This window comes from Lissotriton helveticus, chromosome 1_1, assembly GCF_964261635.1.
Source record: "Lissotriton helveticus chromosome 1_1, aLisHel1.1, whole genome shotgun sequence".
In the NCBI taxonomy this organism is placed as follows: Eukaryota; Metazoa; Chordata; class Amphibia; order Caudata; family Salamandridae; genus Lissotriton; species Lissotriton helveticus.
In genome coordinates, this window is record NC_136057.1 from 1,254,966,523 (window position 1) to 1,254,991,821 (window position 25,299).

Sequence of the window (25,299 nt, forward strand, 5' to 3'; positions counted from 1 at the left end):
ATGACCGCAATGTACTACATAAACAAACAAGGGAGGACACACTCTCTGCAGCTCTCTCAGTTAGCGCAGCAGATATGGAGATGGGCTATACCACTAAAAATCTTCCTCTTAGCCCAACATATTCCAGGAGAACAAAACACCATCACAGATCTGCTAAGTCGACAGACACAGCAGATCCACGAGTGGGAACTTCATCCGCAAGTTCTTCAACCGTTCTTTCAACTGTGGGGACAACCTCAGATAGACCTCTTCGCCACCCACGAAAACACAAAATGCCAAAACTTCGCCGCCAGATATCCACACCCACTATCCAAAGGCAATGAGATATGGATGAACTGGTCCGGAAAATTTGCGTACGCTTTTCCTCCTCTCCCACTACTTCCGTTAGTGGTACGCAAACTACAGCAACATTCCCTAACACTCATTCTAGTTGCTCCAACTTGGGCCAGACAACTGTGGTACACCACGCCCCCGCAACTTTCTGTGGTACCACACCAAAAACTAAGCCTATCTCCATGCTTATTAACACAGAACCATGGATAGATTAGACACCCGGACCCAGCTCTACTCAACCTAGCGTTCTGGCTCCTGAAGTCATAGAGTTTGGTTACCTTAACCTCCCTCCAGACTGTTTGAATGTTATTAAAGAAGCTAGACGTCCCACCACTAGAGCATGTTATGCAGCTAAGTGGAAACAGTTTGTAATATACTGTCAAAACAACCACATCAATGCTTTAGATGTGTCTATTCAACACATCATAGGATACCTATTACACCTTCAAAAGTGTAATTTAGCGTACACGTCTATCAGACTGCACCTTGCTGCCATTGCAGCATACTTACAAAATAGACAACATCTATCTCTTTTTAGAATGCCTGCCATAAAGGCTTTCATGGCAGGACTCAAAAGAATAATCCCTCCCAGAACACCACCTTCACCAGTGTGAACTTAAATATTGTTCACACACGGTTAATGGGACCTCCCTTTGAACCGTTACATAAATGTGAATTGCAACTCCTAACTTGGAAAGTAACTTTCCTAGTAGCTATTACTTCTCTTAGAAGAGTTTGTGAACTACAAGCATTTACCATTCAAGAACCCTTTCTACAAATGCATCATAATAAAGTGGTTCTCCGTACTAATCCTAAATTCCTTCCAAAAGTCATTTCACCCTTCCATCTAAATCAGTCTGTTGAGCTGCCCATATTTTTCTCGCAACCACAAACAGTTGCAGAAAGAGCTCTTCACACCTTAGATGTCAAAAGAGCATTGCTTTACTACATTGAAAGGACACAAACTTTTCGTAAAACTAATCAACTTTTTGTGTCTTTTTCACCTACACATAAAGGTAACCCCATATCAAAATCTGGGATAGCTAGGTGGATTGTTAAATGCATACAAATCTCTTACCACAAAGCTAAACGTACGTTATCTATTCCTCCTAAAGCCCATTCTACAATGAAAATAGGGGCTTCAATGGCATTTTTAGGGAACATTCCCCTAGATGAAATATGAAAAGCAGCTACATGGTCTACACTGCACACATTCACAAAACACTATTGTGTAGATGTGCAAACTAAACAACAAGCAACTGTGGGCCAGGGTGTACTAAAAACTCTGTTTCAAACAACTGCAACAGATACTGGTGGTCGCCGCTAAAGGTGAGTACTGCTATACAATCTATGCACAGTGTGTAATCTGCAGCTCATATGCCTCGAACGGAAAATGATACTTACCAGTATGGATCTGTTCTTGGCATGTAGAGCTACAGAGTTACACACGCCCACCCGCCTCCCCGGCTACCTTTATCTGTTCCAGTATTATCTTAATTAGATATAAATTTTATGGACATCACTACCTTCTTGTAAAACTCCATCACTTCCCTAATGGCGAAAAACAATCTGGGGATGGAGCCGATGCCCATGCGTAGTATGATCCAAAGGAGGAGTCACCTATCCTGTGACTTCCAAAGACTTTTCTACAACAAAAACGAACTGCAAACATCCGGGCCCAACACTAGGTGGCCATCTAGGCACAGTGTGTAACTCTGCAGCTCTACATGCCAAGAACAGATGCAAACTGGTAAGTAGCATTTTCCTTATTTTCTATTTGCTCCATCTACAAAGATGCAATCTTGCATACTCATCAATTAGATTACATCTGGCTGCCCTTGCCGCCTACTTCCAAAACTGACAACATTGATCATCGTTTCTAGTACCTGCTTTCAAAGCCTTCATGGAAGACCTTAAAAGAATAATTCCACCCAGACTGCCACCTTCTCCCATGTGGAACCTAAACATTGTTCTTACTAGACTCATGGGTCCCCCATTTGAGCCTTTACACAAATGTGAATTACAATTCCTTACATGGAAAGTAGCATTCCTTTTCGCAATCACCTCTTAGGAGTGTAAGTGAGATCCAGGCTTTAACCATACAAGAACCATTTTTACAAATACATCCAAACAAAGTGGTTCTTAGTGTCAGGTCTGTCGTTGGTTCTCTTCGGGGCTGTGCTGATTGTCCTATAACCTCCCCACACGACTCTCCTAGAGTCTGAAATGCGTAATACAGACTACCAAGATCGTCCCGTGAGGGCGGGAAAGGTAGGGGACAGCGGGGAGGGAGATCGGAAACGACAAGGACAATGAGTTAGAAAACACCCCCCAGAACCCCACAAAGGAATATCCTACAATCCTTTCTATTATCCACAACAATGTTCTATGCCCCTACCTGTGAAGGAAAATATAAGGGTCTTTGTATTTAGGGAGGAATGATGAGGGCCGAGATTGGGAATGGAAGCCAACTGCAACAACAAGCACATAAGAACACAATAAACATATGATTTCATAAGAGACAAGGGGCCAGATGTAGGTAGGGTTTTACCGGTCGGTAACGGCCGAATTCGGCCGTTACCAACCGGTAAAAGGATTTTGAGATGTAGGGGGCAGAATCGGTAAATTTACCGTTCGGTAAATTTACCGATCGGTAATTTTACCGATTCTGTAAATATACCGGTCGGTATATTTACCGACCGGTATTTTTACAGATTCGTTAAAATTGATATGTAGGTGGGACTCTTATGAGTCCCACAAGGCCTAAGAAATCGGTATTTTACCATCAAATTCAATTTGATGGTGAAATACCGATTCAGGTGTGCATGCACATGTGTGCATGCACACCTGTGCCATATGACAGGCAGACCTGCCCTTAGGGCAGGTATGCCTGCCATATGGCCCCGACCCTTTTTTGGGGGTGCTAGAGGGTGTCAAAGTGACACCCCCTGCACCCTTGTCAAAATCGGTATTTACCGATTCGGTAAATACCGACCGGTAATGCCCCATTCATTCCTATGGGCTTCAAAGCCCATAGGAATGAATGGAGCATTACCGGTCGGTATTTACCGATTCGGTAAATACCGATTTTTACCGAATCGGTAAAATACACATCTGGATGGACCTACATGTCCACCCTTCATATTTACCGATTTCTTAATTACCAAATCGGTAAAATTCGGTAATTAAGAATCGGTAAATATTTTTTACCTACATCTGGGCCTAAGTTACTTCCTCATATCAATCTACCTACTGCTCGAATACAGTGTTCTTCTTTAGGCTAGAACTATTCCCATGATCACGTACCCATTTTGCGTCTCCCCTGTATCGTCAAATACAAAGTGCAGGATAATGATGAAACGAAAGAAGAATCACAAATGAAAATACGGCAGAATAGGTTGAATTCACCCTTTATCAAAGTTTCCTGCCAGAGGATTGAGTTTATCCCTTTGGGGAAGGAATCCGATTCTTGGCACCCTCGTGTTTAAGGAAACACGATATCTCCTTCCACAAACATAGACTGATTATACAGTTCTAATCACCCTATATATGTCAATAACGTGCAAGAAGTTTGTGGAAATGAAAGCACTACACTGGTCTGATTGGACCATAAACAAAACCTCTCCCGCAATGAGAACGCGGACCAGCGTCTCGTCCAACAGGAAGAGGAGCGAAAACCTTGTTAAATCACAAGGTCGTATCAAGGTTCTTTGTTTGTGCACACAGCCGCATACACTCACGCTCAAATCCAAAGTCTTTCACCCGACCCAGCACGGGGTGAAAAAGAGACAAAGTCGGATAATGCTTCTCCAAACGGAGCTTACCGCTACCTCTCCATACCGACCAGTCTTGGCAATAATTATCGGCACCGCGAGTGAGTGCCGGCAGTGTTTATTTCCGGGATAGTGCGTGACCGACGTCTGGAACGTGATGTCGTCTCCCGGCCTTCTGGGGACTGTAGTTCGTTCCGTGCGGTCGCCATTTCACCCGCATTAGGCGGACAGCGACCATACACGGTGGAAACCTGACAGTACATCCCCCCTCACAAGGGACGCAGTCCAGCCGCAGGCTTCCCGGGAAACAGCCGATGGAACTTCGCTACCAAACGAGGAGCATGAACCAAACGCTCAGGTTCCCACGAGTTTTCCTCCTGGCCATAGCCGTTCCAAGAAATCAGGTATTGCAGACGACCCCTCACCCACCTGGAGTCAAGAACCCCCCGAACCTCATACTGACGGTCCCGTTGAACCCAGATCGGCGCCGGAGCCCGTCGGACTGGACAAAAAGAGGGCTTCAACAGGGACACATGAAAAACAGGGTGGATCCGCAGATGGGCAAGCAGACGCAACCTAACCGACACAGGATTCACGTGTTTCTCTACCCGAAAAGGCCCAATGAACCTTGGATTAAACACACTGGGTTTCCTGAACCTGACGTTCCGTGTAGACAGTAAGGAATGTTGAGTTTAGACACGCTAACCTCTTGCGCGTTTCCGAGAGTATCCGGTGTATGCGCCACAACCTGGCCCTGACGTCTGGCAGCTTGACGTTGTCGCTCGGGAGCAACAAGGGACTGACTCTAGGATGGTGACCATACGTACAGAAAAAAGGAGAATGAAGCGTGGAGGAATGTTGTGTGCTGTTATATGCCACCTCAGCCACCCACAGCCAATCCACCCACGCGTCGGTGTTGGTCTGGACATAGCATCGCAGATACTGCTTCAGGGTCTGATTAAGTCTTTCAGTCTGACCATCAGTCTGGGGATGGAAGCTGGTAGACAAGGAGGGGGACACCTGTAATGCAGGACACCATGTCTTTCAGAATCGAGCAGTGAATTGAGCCCCCCTGTCCGACACTATCACCCTTGGTAGACCATGTAACCTGACTACGTTCTCCAAAAGGAGATGTGCCAAACGACCAGCCGTAGGGACCTGATTACAAGCTATAAAATGCCCCATCTTGGTCAGATAGTCCACCACAACCAGTATAGCTGTTTTTTCCTGATCCTTAGAGAGCCTGACAATAAAGTCGACTGAAAACCTCTCCCATGGTGTTTCAGGGGTAGGCAAAGGATGCAAAAGTCCCTGTGGTCGTTGATGATCAGATTTCATTTGGGCGCATTTTATGCACTTCTTTCCCCATTGCGTTAAGTCACACCTTATCGAAGGCCACCAGAACTGCCTCAAGGCTTTTTCAAGTGTTTTTACCGATTCCATATGACCAGCACATGGCGCTTCATGACACCAAGCAAATACTGTTTTTAGCAGAGTCCTTGTGGGAACAAGAACTTGAGATCCCCTCATAGGCACACCGTGTCTCATCCTCCACTCCGGATGATGTCGAAGCTACGTTCTCCACACACAGGTTTGTATTCCCTTACGTACACCTTGCAGAAAATCCCCCGTCTGAGTCACACCCACAACATTGGCGGGATCGATGATGGACCTGCTAGGTGTTACAGCATGCATCGCTGGGTTCTCTTGTCTCGTCAAAGCATCCGCCTTTTTATTCTCACTGCCGGGTCTAAACGTGACAATGAATTGATATTCCTCAAAGAATAACATCCAGCGCAGCTGTCTAGGTGTAAGGTGACGGGCCGCACGTGAAAACTGAAGGTTCCTGTGGTCCGTATAGATCGCCACCCTATGAGTAGCACCCAGCAGCCAATGTCTCCATTCCACAAAAGCATCACGTATGGCCAACAACTCTTTTTCCACTATGGTATAATTCGTCTCTGCGGGACTGAGTTTCCTTGACATGAAGGTAATGGGGTGTAACACTCCGGTGGCTTCCTCCCTCTGTGACAATACCGCTCCTACGGCTACTTCAGAGGCATCAGCCTCCACCACAAAAGGTAGGTCAGGGTTGACATGAGTCAGAACGGGCGCCGTGGAAAAAGCTTTCTTCAACCCATCAAACGCTCCTTGTGCTTTTGAATCCCATACAAACAGAATTTTTTTTCGTGTGAGACGGATCAAAGGTGTTACCAGAGCAGAAAATCCCCGAATGAATTGCTGGTTAAAATTGGCGAATCCTAACAGACAATGGATGTCTTTTACAGTGTTCGGACGAGGCCACTCCTTTATAGCCTTTACCTTTGTCACGGCCATGACTTGACCCGAGGGAGTGAGAATTACCCCTAAGAACTCCACCGTAGTCACGTGAAATTCACATTTCGTGATTTTACAATACAACCGGTGCTGTCGCAAGGCCTGAAGTACTTGGCTCACTTGTGTTACATGTTCTTCGGTGGTGTTGGAATATACCAAGATGTCGTCAATATACACGACAACAAAATGGTCAAGGTATTCCCTCAGAACCTCATTGAGAAAGAACTGGAAGGCGGCCGGGGCGTTACATAGCCCAAAGGGCATCACCAGATATTCAAAGAGCCCATACCGCGTCTTGAAGGCCGTCTTCCATTCGTCGCCGTGTCGAATACGGACTAGATGATATGCACCACGCAAATCAAGCTTTGTATATATGGTGGCGGAACGGACTTGTTCTAACAACACCGGAATCAATGGCAGCGGGTATTGATTCTTAATCGTAATGGTATTCAAGGCTCGATAGTCAATACAGCACCTCTTTTCTCCATTAGAATTGGGTATAAAAAACAACGGCAAGGCTGCAGGCGATCTTGATGGCCGTATATACCCTATGGCCAGATATTTATCCAGGTATTCCCGCAAGTATTCGTTTTCAGGCACCGTTACTGCATAGAGACGTCCATTCGGCACCACCGATCCTGGGAGAAGGTCTATTCGGCAGTCGTAGGCTCTATGCGGTGGGAGCTCTTCGGCCTGAACATCACTGAATACGTCCTCGAATGCTTCATAACAGTGTGGCAAAGTGACCTATTTTTCAGCAGCCGTGGCTATTCCATGGATTGAAGCCAAGACCTTTGAGGGGCCCTCTGAGTCAAGCATACAATGTGACTGACAATACTCTGATGCTAACCGTATCGTCTTGGTAGACCAGTGTATGGTTGGTTCATGTTTTTGTAACCAGGGAAGCCCCAGAATAACGCCATATTGGGGTGCCTGAATTATATTGATGGACAATTGTTCATGATGGTTTCCACTATAGGTGAGGTCGTATTCAGGGGTATGGAACTTAATGGGACCGGCTATTAATTCACTACCGTCCACAGCGTACACCATTTCTGGCTGTTGTTTCTCAAGTAGCCGTACCCCCAATCTTTTTGCTTCTGCAAAATCCATAAAACATCCTGTTGCACCAGAATCCACCATGGCCTTAACGTTTTTTACTTCAGAATCAACAACCAACGACATGGCCAAGAACAAATGGTTAACCTCCTGGTCCCAGCCAGGTAGTACTGAAGGGATGACATTCCGGCTTGATAGGTCCCCTTCACTCGCCTTCAAGCACTGGAGTTTTCCGACTTCTTCTCACTGCTTCCTGCTACGGTTTGTCCTGCTCTGATCTTTCCTGGCTTAGGCTTCACCGGACAGTCTCTCAACTAGTGCCCTTTTTTGCCACAGTATAAACAAAGACCGAACTTTCTGCGGTGTTCCTTTTCGTGTAGCGTCAAAGCAGCCCTTACTGCTCCAATTTCCATAGACTCCGAGGAGGTACTGGACTTCTCTACTTGTCCCCCTTTATCATATGACAAAACAGGCTATTCTTTTTTCTTAGTGTCGCCTTTTCTCTCGCGCATTCTGTGATCTAACCGCAAGGTCAGTTTGATAAGGGCAGAGCAGGAACGAGGCTGTGGATCTATATGGGCCAATACGTCCTTCATCTCATCGTTTAGTCCTTGATAAAATAAGGTAGATTGTTTAATTTCAGGCCAGTCTGTCTCTGCTACCAGACGACGGAAGTTGTTCAAGTAGCTTACCAAGTCTGAGGTGCCTTGCTTCAGGACTAGCAACTCCCTGTCGGCGGTGAGTGTTTCAGCTCTACGATCAAAGGTTTTTTCGAATTCTGCTCGGAACTCGTCCCAATCATAGAGGAGGGGATCGTCTCGCCGGACCACAGGGACTGCCCATTGTGCCGCCTCCCCCCCTTAAATAGGAAATTAAAAAAGCAACCCTAGCCTGGTTGGTGACGAACATCTTGGGTTTGCACATAAAATGTAAAAGTACTTGTGTCATAAACACCTGAACCTTTTTGTTGTCTCCATAAAAGCGCTCGGGAGGTGCCAAAGGAATTTGCATAGGCATTTCTACCACTACCGAAGTGGAGGGAGCAGGGCTAGACCCAGCATCAAAAGGGTTCCCCTGCATTCGGTCCATTCTAGCCCTCAATTGTGCAGTCTCGGCTCTAGAGGCCGCCACCTCCCTGTTGGAGGCCGCTAGCTCCGTCTGCACCAAAACCAATGCTGCCAATACGTCATCTATAGAGGCCATGATATCGTCAACACAGCCAAGAAGAGAAGAACAATCGTGGGCCGATAATTCTGTCAGGTCTGTCGTTGGTTCTCTTCGGGGCTGTGCTGATTGTCCTATAACCTCCCCCACACGACTCTCCTAGAGTCTGAAATGCGTAATACAGACTACCAAGATCGTCCCGTGAGGGCTGGAAAGGAAGGGGACAGCGGGGAGGGAGATCTGAAACGACAAGGACAATGAGTTAGAAAACACCCCCCCAGAACCCCACATAGGAATATCCTACAATCCTTTCGATTATCCACAACAATGTTCTATGCCCCTACCTGTGAAGGAAATATAAGGGTCTTTGTATTTAGGGAGGAATGATGAGGGCCAAGATTGGGAATGGAAGCCAACTGCAACAACAAGCACATAAGAACACAATAAACATATGATTTCATAAGAGACTATGTTACTTCCTCATATCAATCTACCTACCACTCGAATACAGTGTTCTTCTTTAGGCTAGAACTATTCCCATGATCACGTACCCATTTTGCGTCTCCCCTGTATAGTCAAATACAAAGTTCAGGATAATGATGAAACAAAAGAAGAAACACAAATGAAAATACGGCAGAATAGGTTGAATTCCCCTTTATCAAAGTTTCCTGCCAGAGGATTGAGTTTATCCCTTTGGGGAAGGAATCCGATTCTTGGCACCCTTGTGTTTAAGGAAACATGATATCTCCTTCCACAAACATAGACTGATTATACAGTTCTAATCACCCTATATATGTCAATAACGTGCAAGAAGTTTGTGGAAATGAAAGCACTACACTGGTCTAATTGGACCATAAACAAAACCTCTCCCCGCAATGAGAACGCAGACCAGCGTCTCGTCCAACAGGAAGAGGAGCGAAAACCTTGTTAAATCACAAGGTCGTATCAAGGTTCTTTGTTTGTGCACACAGCCGCATACACTCACGCTCAAATCCAAAGTCTTTCACCTGACCCAGCACGGGGTGAAAAAGAGACAAAGTCGGATAATGCTTCTCCAAACGGAGCTTACCGCTACCTCTCCATACCGACCAGTCTTGGCAATAATTATCGGCACCGCGAGTGAGTGCCGGCAGTGTTTATTTCCGGGATAGTGCGTGACCGATGTCTGGAATGTGACGTCGTCTCCCGACCTTCTGGGAACTGTAGTTCGTTCCGTGCGGTCGCCATTTCACCCGCATTAGGCGGACAGCGACCATACACGGTGGAAGCCAGACACTTAGAACAAATCCAAAATTTCTTCCAAAGGTAATTTCTGCTTTCCATCTTAATCAATCAATAGAGTTACCAGTGTTTTTCCAAAACCCTGTTTCAGTAGCAGAGGGAGCTCTTCTCACGCTCAACGTCAAAAGAGCTTTACTTTATTACATAGACAGGACTAAACCCTTTAGAAAAACAAAACAACTGTTTGTAGCTTTCTCTCCACCTCATAAAGTCAACCCCATCTCCAAAACTGGAATTGCCAGGTGGACAGTCAAATGTATTCAAATATGATATCAAAAAGCAAAACGCACTTTAACAATTCCCCCTAGAGCCCATTCAACACGCAAACTAGGCGTTTCCATGGCATTCTTAGGGAACATTCCCCTATAACACATTTGTAAGGCAGCAACTTGGTCTACTAAACACACCTTCACCAAACACTATTGTGTTTACGTGCAGGCAAAGCAACAAGCTTATGTGGGCTAAGCTGTTCTTTAGACACTTTTTCAAACTACTGCAACAAATGCAGGTGACCACTGGTAGGGGAGACACTGCTGTCCAGTCTATGCAAAAGTGTACTATCTGCTGCTCCTATGCCTCGAACGGAAAATGCTACTTACCAGTATGCATCTGTTCTTGGCATGTAGAGCTGCAGAGTAGTACACGCCTACCCATCTCCCCGGGACCTGTATCTGTTCAAGTTTTTATCTTAATTAGATACACTTACATGGACATCTATTCTATTTCTTACAAACTCCATTATTTCCCTTCATGGCGAAAAACAATCGGAAGATGGAGTTGATGCCCATGCGCACTATCATCCAAGGGAGGAGTGACCTATCTCGTGACCACAAAAGACTTCTTCCAAGACAACAACAAGGTGCAAGCATCCGAGCCCAACACCAGATGGCGATCTATGCAAAAGTTACTACTCTGCAGCTCTACATGCCAAGAACAGATGCATACTGGTAAGTAGCAGTTTCCTTTTAGAGGTTTATGTTTTTAAATGAGTTGCAATAATCATTGAAATCTGTTACCTTGACACTCATCTTCGTGGCTTCTTTTGCAATCTTGGACTTCGCCATAATAGGTTTACAGTAATGATTTTGACTGTGATTTATGAACACCCTGTTGTCTGATTTTTAAAAAAAAATTTTTTACTGATCCCATGCCTTCATTATTTATTTTCAGATCCCACCTGAGATTGGTTTCCTTCAAAACCTGACCACCTTCGATGTTAGTCACAATCCGAAACTGAGGTGTTTTCCTGATGAAATGGGAAAACTCACAAAAGTGTGGGACCTTCCATTGGAGGGGCTTGATTTGGATTTGGATCTAACACACCTTGGATTCAAAGCGAAAGACATTATTAGGTAAAAGGAATAATTGTGTTAATGTTGTGGTGTACAATTGTAACTGGGAATAACTGCTGTTTTCTACTAAATACATGGAAAACTGCTGATGAATGCCAAAAAGGGGATATCTTCTCATATCTGGGAGGATTTTAACTTCTTGTAACCATTTTTACCATTAAACAATACTGTGTTGCTGATACTAGTCATTTTAATAGGTCAGCAAGTACCTTATAGTGCTGTATGCTACTCTGCAATAAGTACTCTTATGTACGATCTTACAATTTATTTTACATTTTTATTTTGTATTTTGTTTAGTTTTCTTCAACAGCGTTTAAAGAAGGCTGTGCCATATAACAGAATGAAACTTATGATTGTGGGAAATGCAGGAAGTGGCAAAACTACACTGGTGCACCAACTTATGAAGTCCAAGCGTGCCGACCCGGGTCTCAAAAAGGCAACTGTAGGCATTGATGTCAAGGATTGGCATGTACCTTCCAAGCAAAATGCAAAAAAAGAACTTACATTAAATGTGTGGGATTTTGCAGGTATGGAGATTATACTATGTAATTGAATGATGTAGTCATGAAGTAATATTACAGATTTTCAATTTGTAATGCTTTGAGTGATTTTAACCTAGGTTGCACAAATACATATAGCTCTGTAGATGTTTGCTGTATTACCTGTCAGGCATATGCAGAATACTCTGTAGAATCTTTATCTGCCGGACTAACCAGATCGGGATACTGGTATGCTTCCTATGAGTGTGTGAGTAATTGGAAATGCAGGATTTATTGTTCCTCCAATGAAATTTCCACTGCTGAATAGCATCCCTCAGTTTGAATCAACCTTTTTACTTAATAGCTCTTTTACTTTAGGAATCACTTGTTGCTTTTTTGGACCTCAATCCACTGTTTATGACTTAGCTTCATCCGTCTCATTAGTCAAGAAACTACATATTTCACGTGAAGATTGTGCCTCACATACCAAGAATATACTTGTCCAATCCTGTATAAGCTGGGTGCCGAAACAACAGTCTCGACAATTGAGCAGGACAGATGTATCTGCAACATGACCTGCATGTGTATCATAAGACTCGTCAGATAGATGTTCATTTTTCAAGTATTCCTTTATCGGGTTCAGGCCATCATCTTTTCTTGTGCTGACCTTTGTCGGTTTTGGCTAACTCTCCCCTAGATAACCCATCATGGTCTGCCATGGCTTTAATTCAATATTCACGATCACTAGCACCATCATATAGTTGGTGTAAAGGAATCGAGACGCCGTTGACATCCTAGCCCACACTGATCTGATTCAAAGATCACATGAGATGGCGTGGGTGTGGGAGGTAGCTGCCAATTGGTGCTGATAATTTTTATTTGATTATAATGCTCAAGTGAAAATGAGGGTGGCAATATCATCAGCCTAACCACCTAACTTTTGCTCAGGGCTCACGTCTGTCACTTTTGCTGCCTAACATTTCTGTTCAGCCTTTACATGAACTGCTGTGTAAATCTGAAGTGAGAGTTCCACAATTGCAAGATTGACACTAAGTTTGTCATCTCTTTGTCTGATAACAGAATTGCTAATGTACAGGAGCGTAACTCAGGCCCCATCAACCAATGCGGCGTAGTGGGGGGGGCCCAACCCTTATTTAAGGCCCCATTGAGGCCAAGGACCTCAAGAATCTATGAGATATAGGAGAGTTGTTGGCTCCTCATCACATTCTGCAGTCCCCCCCCCAACATTTTGCATTATGCAGCTGCTTTTATGTATGTAAACATGTTTGACAGTATTTTAATATGGCACAGTATTGGGTACTGGACAATTGGTTGAGCGTGAATACTGAAAACACACAAGGGCTTATTTAGATGCTTGTTGATAGACTACTTTGCCAAAAACATGGCAGAGTACCCCATCCTTATAACTCACTATTCCCTCGCTCTCTTGAGAGTGGAGAGAACCACCAACTTTGTTTACCAGCAGAAACCTTTGACCAACAGCTTCACTGACATTAGTTGTAATTCATTGGACATCATACAGTGTGCCCTATTTATGTCAGACAAAGCCTCACTCCCTTAAGTGGAGTTGTTGTGGAAGCAGCACAGCTGAAAAGAGACAGATCTGCCTGGCAGAGATCTCTAAATATGGTGGGCCATACTCCACGAATCCTTTCACTGACATGGCACAGTTGAATTCAGGTCTTACTGGGGGTTCAGATCATGCTATCAAAAATAATTTAAAAATGTCTCATAACCAGGCATCTAGGTGAAGTGATTATCATAATTGAGGATAAATCGAAAACCATAGGTGTTCTTTTCATCTCCCGATAGCCCATGAAACACAGTAAGAGCTGCTGCATAGAGCTCATCGATTTTTAGATGAGTTAAATAGGGAATGTGAATAAATCCATAATTGGTGCATCTACTTCAATACCGTAATGGCCCGAACCATAAAACAATGTTTCATAGATCCAAGTTGTACAGAATTATGCAGTTAAACCAGTTACCAATATAGCCTAGCTCATTACTGTGGTCTGAAGAGAGTTGCATTAGTGACCAGACCATGGAACAGTAAATAACTACTGACCTCAGTACATAAGGTGATTTACAGTGAAGTCAACAAAATCCGAAAGTTCGGATGAAAGAACCTAGCCGTGATGGTGAGACACTGTCTGCATTGGATGTGGCTCACAAGAAAAAAAGGAAAGATAAAGGGGAGAATACCCTTTTTCTTGAGTCCCCTCACTCACTGGAGTTTACTCAAGGTGACATGCTTCATCATAGGGGTCCTCCCAACCCGCTGCGGGTTGAGGCGTGCTGAGACTTGCGTACTACGTAGGAGCACTGTTAATGATGACTATGTGTGGTGCAATGTGAAAAGGGAAGTGAGTGGAGTGGTGTGAGTTAAAAAATATCTAACTAGTGGGCGGAAAACAACTTTATTCTTGCTCCTAGTAGATATATTTAAAAGTGGGATGGTTCTCTAGGTGACCCGGTTGTATAATGGGACCGGGACCCTAGTAGAAGGTCAACTAGTTTCGAGCTGTACCCCTCAGCTCTTCTTCAGGACGTCACAGCCCTGTGAGTTCCACTCCAAAAAATGAAAGGTATGCCTAACAATGGGCATGTACATATAAATATACGTATACATACGACTTTTCTGTAACTCAGTGGTGTATCTTTTTTGTGGGCTTCAATGAGCCTCTGGGTCCTACAAGTGATTAAGGAAGGCCGCTGGATCCATTTGTTACGGAGCTCTTCCTAGCTTGTAAACCTACTCGGCGTCCCTCGCGACCGGCGAGTGTGCCACTGAGTAATTGCAAATTGGAATTCATACATACCAAAATGCCTTTTACAGGTCACAAACCTCCCCATTCTGCGAATTGAGACGTTTGGACCGGTAAAGTACATGATACATATAGCCCTATGTTGCTTCAGGGTTTTATCCATTTGCACCTCCTAGGTTCCCCCAACAGCTATGCCAATTAATCAATATCCACACTCCAATCAACTCACTTTCCTGGATTCCTCCTTAGTCACTTAAGAAGCAAGGATGTTTTCTCAGAATAGAGACTGAAATGCTCCCACTACTTTTCAAAGAATGGGTTTGATACTGTATTCAGTGTTTAAGATTGTCACTGAAGATCTGTTGCAAGCAAAGGAAAAGTTGCTTGCAATTAATTGGATCTCTCTTTCAAGGGAATCGCCTCTGAAATTTCAAGTCATCCTCCTTTCATCATGGTGACAATATCTTAACAGAGATTGCCTGTTAGACAGGGATTTATGTCTGTGTAAAAAGTGACCTGATATAACTGCCACTGACATGGAATCATAGGATAAAATTGGGGAAAATTCATGAAAGTAGCTATTACAGTTTACTGTTTTCCGCTGACTGCAGCGTATCAGGCGGCATTACCATTGTTTTTTTTCCTTTGAAAAGTATTGTGAAATTTATTTCTAGCCTCATGTCTTCATGCTAGTGACTTTAAAGTTTGAACTGGCCTTTTTAATTAAAATAAAATCTGGCCAACATATCCTGTGGATGAGCGTCTAACACTGATTTTAAAATGTCGGCTTTTCGGGATAAATATGTGTATATAAATTTCAAAAATCTTCTTCTGGATCCTGCATGTGGGACAGTTCAATGCTTGCCACGCCAATGAAGATTAATATGAAGAACTAGGATTGCAAACAAGTAACTTTCTATTTCTGTGGCTAGCTAGAGAAACCCCAAGCTGAGTAATGCCTATTTGGCATTTATATAGGGCTCTGGATTAGCATTCATTATTAAAGCATTTGCTCTTTACCATCGACTCAAAATTGGGAATTTCTGGAATGCAAGGTCTCCTGCAAACCAGTCATAATCAGGCTCTGATTTTTGTTTAATACACATTTTCTTATTCACTCAAATGCTCATTGTAAATTGGAGGTATTTAAAGTCGTACTGGTCATTTTGGGGTTTGACAGACTGGTGATTTACAGTAAATCACCATGTCTTCCACTGCACCAAACACACTTTTCCCTACCTCATTTACGGGTGACGGAACTGCTAGTTTTCAGATTGTGACCCCTACGCTGACTGCAGCCACAATGAAAATATGGTGGCCCTCTTGGCATCACATTTGTGAAAAATGCTCTTACATGTCGATTGAAGAACTTTCACCAAAGTGGTGTGCCACTAAAATAATGTCAGGTGAGCATCTTGGAGTAAGGGTAGACACAGCCTGCGGGAAAGGCGTGGCACCTAACTGTCTGCAAGGGTATGGTTTCAAAATTACAACCAAGATTTATCACACTTATTCTGTAACTGCTGAAAGAAATACTTGGGATCAGGATGTCATGTGGTGCAATTATGTCTCCTAATCTGCTTAAAATAACCTGTAACTAACTTTTGTTCTATAGCTCCAATAAGGTGGAATGTTTTTTAACAGATGATTAGGAACACGTTTCAAAGATGGTCAGTTTTAGGTTGCCATGAAAAGCAAAGTTCTAGTGGTACACCTGGTGAAAGTAATGATATATACATATACTTGTTCTATGGAAAGTGTTTTCAAATTATTACATGTGCTTTCCCCCCACTTTTGGTATTGAATAATAATTGAAGTTTGACAATCATCTTTTTGTCAGGAGAAGAAGAGTTCTACAGCGCTCATCCCCATTTCATGACTCAACGAGCATTGTACCTGGTTGTATATGACCTCAGCAAAGGATCTGCAGAAGTGGATTCCATTAAACCCTGGCTATTTAATATCAAGGTATTCGGTTGTGAATGTACCTATAGCAAATTTGATACGGGGGCCTTTGTATAAATTGAAATACTGTTATCTACTTGATGTGTCATACAGTGAAAGTCTGAGTATGTTTGATAATTTCATGAACTTTGTTACTTTCTTTTAGATTTTCAGTAATGTAGAAAAAAGACTGCCATGCATGCCAAGTATAACAAGCTGTGCCCCAGACAGAGCATTTTTAGTGGCAGGGGTGACATACTAAATGTGCCTTGCTCATGGATCCCACTTCCTCTTTTTTGCACCACTGAACAGCATAGAACCTTTTAACTTTAACTTCTAATTAGAGAGGTGGTTGTAAATATTAAATTGCACTATATTTTGGGGAAATCCTTGCCATGTATCCTATAGCTATTGACATTTAAGAAAAAGAGAAAAACTGTTGGGACAGACCTCACACGGGTAAACCTATTTATTCGAAATTATGTTTTGGTTTTCTTCATAACTGTTAAAAATACAAGGCATGTGGCATGATTATCAGCAATGCCTACACAGACTTACAACCGTATTTCTTGTATGGTTCTTCTACCCTCAAAGTTTAGATGCCTAAGCCAAAAGAATTGATGCAAGAACACTCTAAAATAATCTGTATTCTTGGTACATGTGCATAAATTTTCACTCTGGGGGAAGATGTCCTTTATTTATGACACATGGAATTCCCTTGTGGTATCTCAAAAATCTTTAGACACGTTGTCCCCTAACTCACTTCTGTTCCGAACACTATAAACTGAGCATGAAACACTTGGACTACCTATCGCCTGCGGTTAACCTACATTATGGCTGATTGGACTGTCTAAGCTTGTTTTTTTAAAGGAGACATTGGGTGGATTGAGCAATCATGTAACTCATTAAATAGGAAAAATTAACACTTTAAGTGAAAAAACGTTAAAAAAAAATGTGATTTAAGAAAACAGGGTTGTCCACCAGAGAAAATATGTGAGAGTAGACCCACAACCATTATGTCTTAATCTCCAAAACCAGGAGAGTATTTGTTGCATTATTACTACCACCTGATAATAGTTTTTTTTTCAGAGACAATGCAAAGATTGGTAGATTCTCTTAGGCTCCTCGCGGACATATCTTGTCCTTATCTAGGCATGGATGGCCTGCTCGTCCGACCCTCTATGTTCTATGCCTGTGCAAGGCCTGTTTCAATCTGTCTTGCATAAAGCTACTGTTGCTTTTCAGTTTTGTATTGGAGACGTTCCATGACACCGCTGATACCAAACCCAACATTTCGTTGCTGGCCTTGCTGTTCTTCAGACATGTCTTCTGCAACTTTTTGGGGATGTATATCTATTTTTCATCTTCTGTTTCTTTTCAGACATGGGTTCCTAGACCACCCTCTCTGAGGTGATTCGTGCAGAGGTTGGTGTTCCCTTAGGATTTTTTCCTGCCGTTTTTTTCACTTCTTTCAAACGTGGATACAATTCCACCCCTTGGGGGTTTCCTTTCCCAGGTACTTATGAGCATACCAAATAAGATCTTGAGTGTCAAGATCCTAACTTATGATGCTACCTGGCTTGTTGCCCAGGCACAACTTGTTCTGTGCCAACATAAGCTTCTTTTGCTCTGGCCTCCATGCTTGTTAGGCTGTAGGCATGGCCTCTCCATCTTTCCCTTCGGTTCTTATCGCAAGTTCTTTGGTTGGACCTTCACTTGTGGCGTTGGTCTTCCCACACTGTGTTCTCCTTTTTTTTGTCCGCTGCATCAGCCAGATCCCTTTTGCGTCTGCTATTCTTTCTTTTAAGATGGGCACTAGCCATCTGACTGGGTCTCCGTTGTGCCGACCTTATTTACATTGACCATTTTTACAGTCATCAATGTTAGCCTTTATTTTCTATTCCAGCGGAGTTGTTTCTTCCCTGCTGTTTTTTTTTCAATTATCTCTCGACTACCTGATCATAACTGTTCAGTCGTACCTATCTATTTATATATTTTATACCTTCTTTAGGTTTCTCTATAGTAAGTAATTTCTCCTCCCTCTCTTCTAGGACGTAGTGTGTTTTTGTTGGTGTTCTTGTGCATTTGCTTGTGTCCTGGAGGGCAGCCGCATGTTCATTGCTTTGCATTCCCTAACCCCCTCCCCCCCTGACGATTCTGCATTGCATACTGCCAGAGAGCTTCCTTATTCAGTACTGGGTTATCTTTCATAGATTCACATGCTTGAATCACTCTCCATCATCGAAGTGGGAGTCCCACGGTACTATAATCAAGCAGTAATTTAAAGCTTTTATAGGCTACAATGGCCACAGGCCTTTAGTTTCATAGCCTATCTTTGTCCTTTATTTATATAAAAACAAGCATTTGCAATTCTATAGGTTTCACAGTCACATGAGTTTGAGCTAATGGCATTGTAAATGACGATTCTTTTTATTTATGTTTTGGGTTTTAAAACATAAATAAAAGGCATTGTCATTTACAATACTAATAGCTTAAACTCTCGCAAATGTACGACCTATTGCATTGAAACAAAGGACCTTCTCGACCGCTTGTTAGATTGTAAATATCAGAGGAAAAGACCGGCCTGCGACATCTTCAAATTAGTGATAAATAGTGCCGCAAAGAAGATGTGTACGTGTAATAAATTACACAGACACAAAGTGTGAATTGAGAGTTACATATGATCTAAGCTATGAACACTAACAGTGCTCCAACATCTTTCGCTCTGTGATTCCACTGCCGCCGCTCAGGAGGAAGAGCAGGTGGGGTGCTATTTCCTGCCCTCTCTGTGATTTGAGTGTGCAGTGTGGCACTGAGCAATGTCATTGCTATCTTTGGCCTAATAAAGTACACTCCAGCAGTAGTAGGGCTCAGGTTTCACCTCCTGGTGCAGGGCAGTCTGTGCTCTATGGCAGGCATGGAGAGAGGGAGGGAGGGACAGTCTCTGCTGCAGCTCTGGCCTTATATAGTGCCCCTGCTATTACTAGTGAGCAAGAGGCGCTGAGGTGGTGTTATTGGTGGTGGAGGTGGTATTGGTGGTGGTGGTATTAGAGATATTGGTAGTGATGGTATTAATGGTGGTGTTGGTATTGGTGGTGGTGATGGTATTGGTGGTTGTATTGGTATTGATGGTGATGTTGGTGGTGGTAGTATTGGTGGTGGTATTGGTAGTGGTGATAGTATAGGCGGTGGTATTGGTGGTGGTGGTATTGGTATTGGTGGTATTTGTGGTGGTGGTATTGGTATTGGTGGTGATGGTATTGGTGGTGGTGGTGATATTGGTGGTGGTATTGGCAGTGGGATTGGTATTGGTGGTGGAATTGGTGGTATTGGTGGTGGTAGTATTGGTATTGGTGGTATTTGTGGTGGTGGTATTGGTATTTGTGGTGGTGGTATTGGTATTGGTGGTGGTGGTGGTTGTGGTATTGGCAGTGGTATTGGTGGTGGTGGTGGTATTGGTGGTATTTGTATTGGTGGTGTTGGTATTGGCAGTGGTATTGGTATTGGTGGTGGTATTGGTGGCGGTGGTATTGGCGATATTGGTGGTGATGTTATTAATGGTGGTGGTGGTATTGGTGATATTGGTGGTATTGGTGGTGGTATTGATATTAATGGTGGTGCTATTGGTGGTGGTGGTATTGGTAGTGGTGATGGTGTAGGTGGTGGTATTGGTGGTGGTGGTATTGGTATTGGTGGTGGCATTTATGGTGATGGTGGTATTGGTATTGGTGGTGGCATTGGTGGTGGTATGGACAGTGGTATTGGTGGTGGTGTTATTGGTGGTATTTGTATTAGTGGTGGTGGTATTGGTAATTGTGGTGGTATTGGTGGTGGTGGTATTAATGGGGATGGTGGTATTGGTGGTGGTAATGGTATTGTGGTGGTGGTATTGGTGGTACTGGTATTAGAGATATTGGTATTAGTGATATTGGTGGTGGAGGTATTGTTATTGGTGGTGATGGTATGATGGTGGTGGTATTGATGGTGGTATTGGTGGTGGTGGTATTGGTTTAGGTTGTATTGGTGGTGCTGGTAGTATTGGTGGAGGTGGTAGTGGTGGTGGTGGTATTGGTGGTATTGATGGAGGTGGTGGTAGTGGTGTTATTGGTGGTGGTGGTATTGGTGGTGGATTTCATATTGGTGGTATTATTGGTGGTGGGGTATTGGTGGTTTTGGTGGTAGTGTTGGTATTGGTGGTGGTATTTGTATTTGTGGTGGTATTGGTGGTGGTGATATTGGTGGTATTTGTGATGGTATTGGTGGTGGTGTTATTGCTAGCATTGGTATTAGTTGTGGTGGCATTGGGGGTGGTGTTGGTGGTATTGGTGGTGGTGGTATTGGTGGTGGTGGCATTGGTGGTGGTGGCATTGGTATTGATGGCGGTGGTATTGGTGGTCGTAGTCTTAGTGGTCGTAGTATTGGTATTGGTGGTGGCATTCGTATTAGTGGTGGTGGTATTGATGGTGGTGTATTGGTGATGGTGTTGGTGGTTGTGGTATTGGTGGTGGTGGTATTGATACTGGAGGTGGTGGTATTGGTGGTGGTGGTATTGGTTGTGGTATTGGTGTTGGTGGTGGTATTGGCAGTGGTATTGGTATTGGTGGTGGTGATGGTGGTATTGGTTGTGGTGATGATATTAGTGGTGGTGGTGGTATTTGTGGTGGTATTGGTGGTGATATTAGTATTGGTGGTATTGATTATGGTATTGATGGTGCTGGTATTGGGGGTGGTGGTATTGGTGGTGTGGAGATGGTAGTATTGGTGATGGTGGTATTGGTGGTGGTGGTATTGGTGATGGTATATTGGTGATGGTGTATTTGTGGTTGTGGTATTGGTGGTGGTGGTATTGGTGGTGATATTAGTATTGGTGGTATTGGTGGTGGTTGTGATTATGGTATTGACGGTGCTGGTATTGGGGTGGTTGTGGAGATGGTGGTATTGGTGATGGTGGTATTGGTGATGGTGGTATTGGTGGTGGTGGTATTGGTGATGGTGTATTGGTGATGGTGTATTGGTGGTGGTGTTTTTTTTTGCGTGTTATTGGTGGTGATGGTATTGGTGGTTGTGGTATTGATACTGGTGGTGGTGTTATTGATATTGGTGGTGGTGGTATTAGTGTTGGTATTGGTGGCCGTGGTATTGGTGGTGTGGTCTTAGTGGTGGTAGTATTGGTATTGGCATTGGTATTAGTGGTGGTGGTAATAACGGTGGTATTAGTGGTAGTTTATTGGTGGTATTGGTGGTGGTGATATTGATACTGGTGGTGGTGATATTGATATTGGTGGTGGTGGTATTGGTGTTGGTAATGGTGGTGGTATTGGTATTGGCTGTGGTATTGGTATTGGCGGTGGTATTGTTGATATTGGTAGTGGTGTTGGTATTGGGGGTGGGGGTGGTGGTTATGGTGGTGTTGGTGGTGGTGATGATAGTGGTGGTGGTGGTATTTGTGGTGGTGGTATTGGTATTGGTGGTGGTATGTTCTTGGTATTGGCAGTGGTGTTGGTATTGGGGTGGGGGTGGTGGTTATGGTGGTATTGGTGGTGGTGATGATAGTGGTGGTGGTGGTATTTGTGGTGGTATTGGTGGTGGTGGTATTGGTATTGGTGGTGGTGTTAGTATTGGTGGTGTTGGTATTGGCGGTGCTGGTATTGGGGGTGGTGATATTAGTGGTGGTGGTGGTATTGGTGGTGGTGTTGGTGGTATTGGTATTGACGGTGCTGGTATTGGGGATGGTGGTATTGGTGGTGATGGTATTGGTGGTGGTGATATTGATACTGGTGGTGGTGATATTGATACTGGTGGTGGTGGTATTGATATTGGTGGTGGTGGTATTGGTGGTGGTATTGGTATTGGTGGTGTGGTATTGGCTGTAGTATTGGTGGTGGTATTGTTATTGGTATTGGCAGTGGTATTGATATTGGTGGTGGTGGTGATGGTGGTATTGGTTGTGGCGATAATATTAGTGGTGGTGGTGGTATTGGTGGTAGTGGTATTGGTGGTGGTGGTGGTATTGGCGGTGGTATTGGTGGTGGTGGTTGTATTAGTATTGGTGGTGGTGGTGTTGGTATTGGTGGTGCAGGTATTGGGGGTGGTGATATTAGTGGTGGTGGTATTAGTGGTGGTGGTATTGGTATTGGTGGTTTGGGTTTTGGCGTGCTGGTATTGGGGATGGTGGTATTGGTGGTGGTGGTGGTGGTGGTATTGGTGGTTGTGGAGGTGGTGGTGGAGGTGGTGGTATTCGTGTTGGTGGTGGTATTCGTGGTGGTGGTGGTATTGGTGGTGGTGATATTTGTGGTGGTAGTATTGGTGGTGGTGGTATTGGTAGTGGTATTGGTGTGGTGGTGGTAATTGTGGTGGTGGTGTTATTGTGGTGGCGGTGTTATTGGTATCAGTGGCGGTGTTGAAGGTAGTGGTGTTGGAGGTGGTGGTAGTGTTGTTAATAAAACAGGCTTTTGAAAACAACCTGTCAGATAGCTTTAGTACAGATGACATGTAATATAGATGTGCTGTTGTCAGCTTCAGCCCATTAGCACACGATTGTGTGCCACGTGGAATTCACATGACATAATTCACTAATCATTTCCAAATCCATTTTACTTGGGGGAGGTGAAACAGACACGAGATAATGCCTGGTTAAAGTAATTGAAAACACGCCCGGTGTTACTGGGGCAGCCGTGTTGCTTAAAAACCACACAAGCGGTTTCAGCTGAAGCGTGCGTGTCCGGCCTGCAGTAGAAGAAACTCAATAAAGTAAATAGTGCTTACAGACTAAATAACGGGTCCCGTGTAGCAACCGAAGTAAAGGGGCCAGTAGCCATGGGATGTTACAAATGAAGACAAGGCCATACTAATGAGGGACTAACAAGCCTATTAACCAATCTGAAGGCAGCATTTACGAAAGACAATGACACAAGTCAATGAAAAATATGGGCGGAGAGTGGGAGCGGCCTCTCTCCCATACTCTACTATAGCAGTCTCGTAGAGCGAGCAGCTCAAGCGCACTGCCACTAGGCTCGACCTAAAAATGACCAAAGTTGAACTGCGACCAATCGGGCATTAGCACCCTTCAGAACACTCCAAAGAGTGACTGAGTCCCTCAGATTTTCACCGCACGTCTTGTGGAAAGGGAGTCTCTCTGAGCTCTGCTCAGTTTCTTCTCCTTTTTCTAAACAGCTTTTTTCAACTTGAAAGATACAACGTCTGACAAGAAAGGCCTGTTTCGTCCCTGCAAGACCTGTGGGGAAAAAGAATGTACATAAAGGACCCACACAGAGACTGCATCTACTACCTCCATCCAAAGCATGAGGTAAAACAGTGCAGTATCTGTCGTACTTTCTCCTCCAAGACCCTGAAGGATAGAGAGGGCAGGTTATTTTTGTGGCTTAAAAAGATGCAGAGAATGACAACTCTTCCAAGTCTCGTAAGAGAGCAAGGTCACCTGAAAGTAAGTCTGAGGAGACTAAGAAACATCCCAAAACTTCCCATCAGACTAAAGATACTCTTAAAAGGAGAAACCTAGGAAAATATCCTCAATGCCAGCCTTGTCGTCGTATTCCACTGCTTCTATGGAAGAATAACATGCATCTGCCTCATCGTCCGGCTTATTGAGGCATAAATCCTCTCAGAAATCCCTCTCTGCATCAACATCTCTAATCCTCTTTTTGTGGTGGTATTGGTGGTGGTGGTGGTGGTATTGTTGGTGGTGGTGGTATTGGTATTGGTGGTGGTGGTAGTGGTATTGGTGGTAGTAGTGGTGGTGGTGGCAGTAGTGGTGGTGGTATTGGTATTGGCGGTGGTATTGGTATTGACGGTTGTGGGGTATTGGTGGTGGTATTGATGGTGGTATTGATGGTGAGGGTGGTATTGGTAGTGGTGATGGTATTGGTGGTGGTGATATTGGTGGTATTGGTGCTATTTGTATTGGTGGTGATATTGGTATTGGTGGTGATGGTATTGGTGGTGGTGGTACTGGTATTAGTGGTATTGGTGGTGGTGGTATTGGTATTGGTGGTGATGGTATGGTGATGGTGGTATTGATGCTGGTGGTAGTGGGGGTGGTATTGGTGGTGGCAGTGATATTGGTTTAGGAGGTATTGGTGGTGGTATTGGTATTGGTAGTGGTGGTATTAGTGGTGGTGGTATTGGTGGTGGTATTGATGGTGATGGTGGTATTGGTAGTGGTCATGTTATTGGTGGTTGTGATGGTATTGTGGTGGTGATATTGGTGGTATTGGTGCTGGTGGTATTGGTGGTGGTGGTACTGGTATTGGTGGTGGTGGTATTGGTGGTATTGGTGGTGATGGTATTGATGATGGTGGTGGTATTGGTGGTGGTATTCGTGGGGGTGGTGGTATTGGTGGTGGTGATATTGGTTTAGGTGGTATTGGTGGTGGTGGTATTGGTGGAGGTGGTATTAGTGGTAGTGGTGGTATTCGTAGAGGTGGTATTGGTATTGGTGGTGGTGGTAGTATTAGTATTGGCGGTGGTATTGGTGGTTAACATCATCTACTATCGCCAACAGTGCTCCCATTTCCTCGACAACAATTATACCATTGATCTCATTGACGCTGACACAATCCACTCGACCACCGTTGAAGATTAAACCTCCGCCGACGATAATCCCGTCGACTGTGGACCTGCCGGCGTTGCATCCGTCAATGACACTGCCGTAGACATAGTCAGCGAAGACTTCTAAAGAGATCTTGCTGACGGCGGTATCTTTGATGCCACTACAGCATGATTCTAAGATGGACAAGGCATCTCTATGACCTGAGATCATGTCACCAAC

General features: G+C 44.1%; 1 protein-coding gene across 2 annotated transcripts in view; it reads left to right on the plus strand.

Annotated features, from left to right (window-relative positions):
* Window positions 1-25,299, plus strand: part of LRRK2 (leucine rich repeat kinase 2) — a 2,266,429-nt gene that overhangs the window by 1,038,747 nt on the left and 1,202,383 nt on the right. For both annotated transcript variants that reach the window (XM_078680082.1, XM_078680090.1), the window contains 3 exons: window positions 11,118-11,299; window positions 11,597-11,826; window positions 16,408-16,535. In XM_078680082.1, the coding sequence (XP_078536208.1) occupies window positions 11,118-11,299; window positions 11,597-11,826; window positions 16,408-16,535 (540 nt within the window). The remainder of the gene's footprint in view (window positions 1-11,117; window positions 11,300-11,596; window positions 11,827-16,407; window positions 16,536-25,299) is intronic.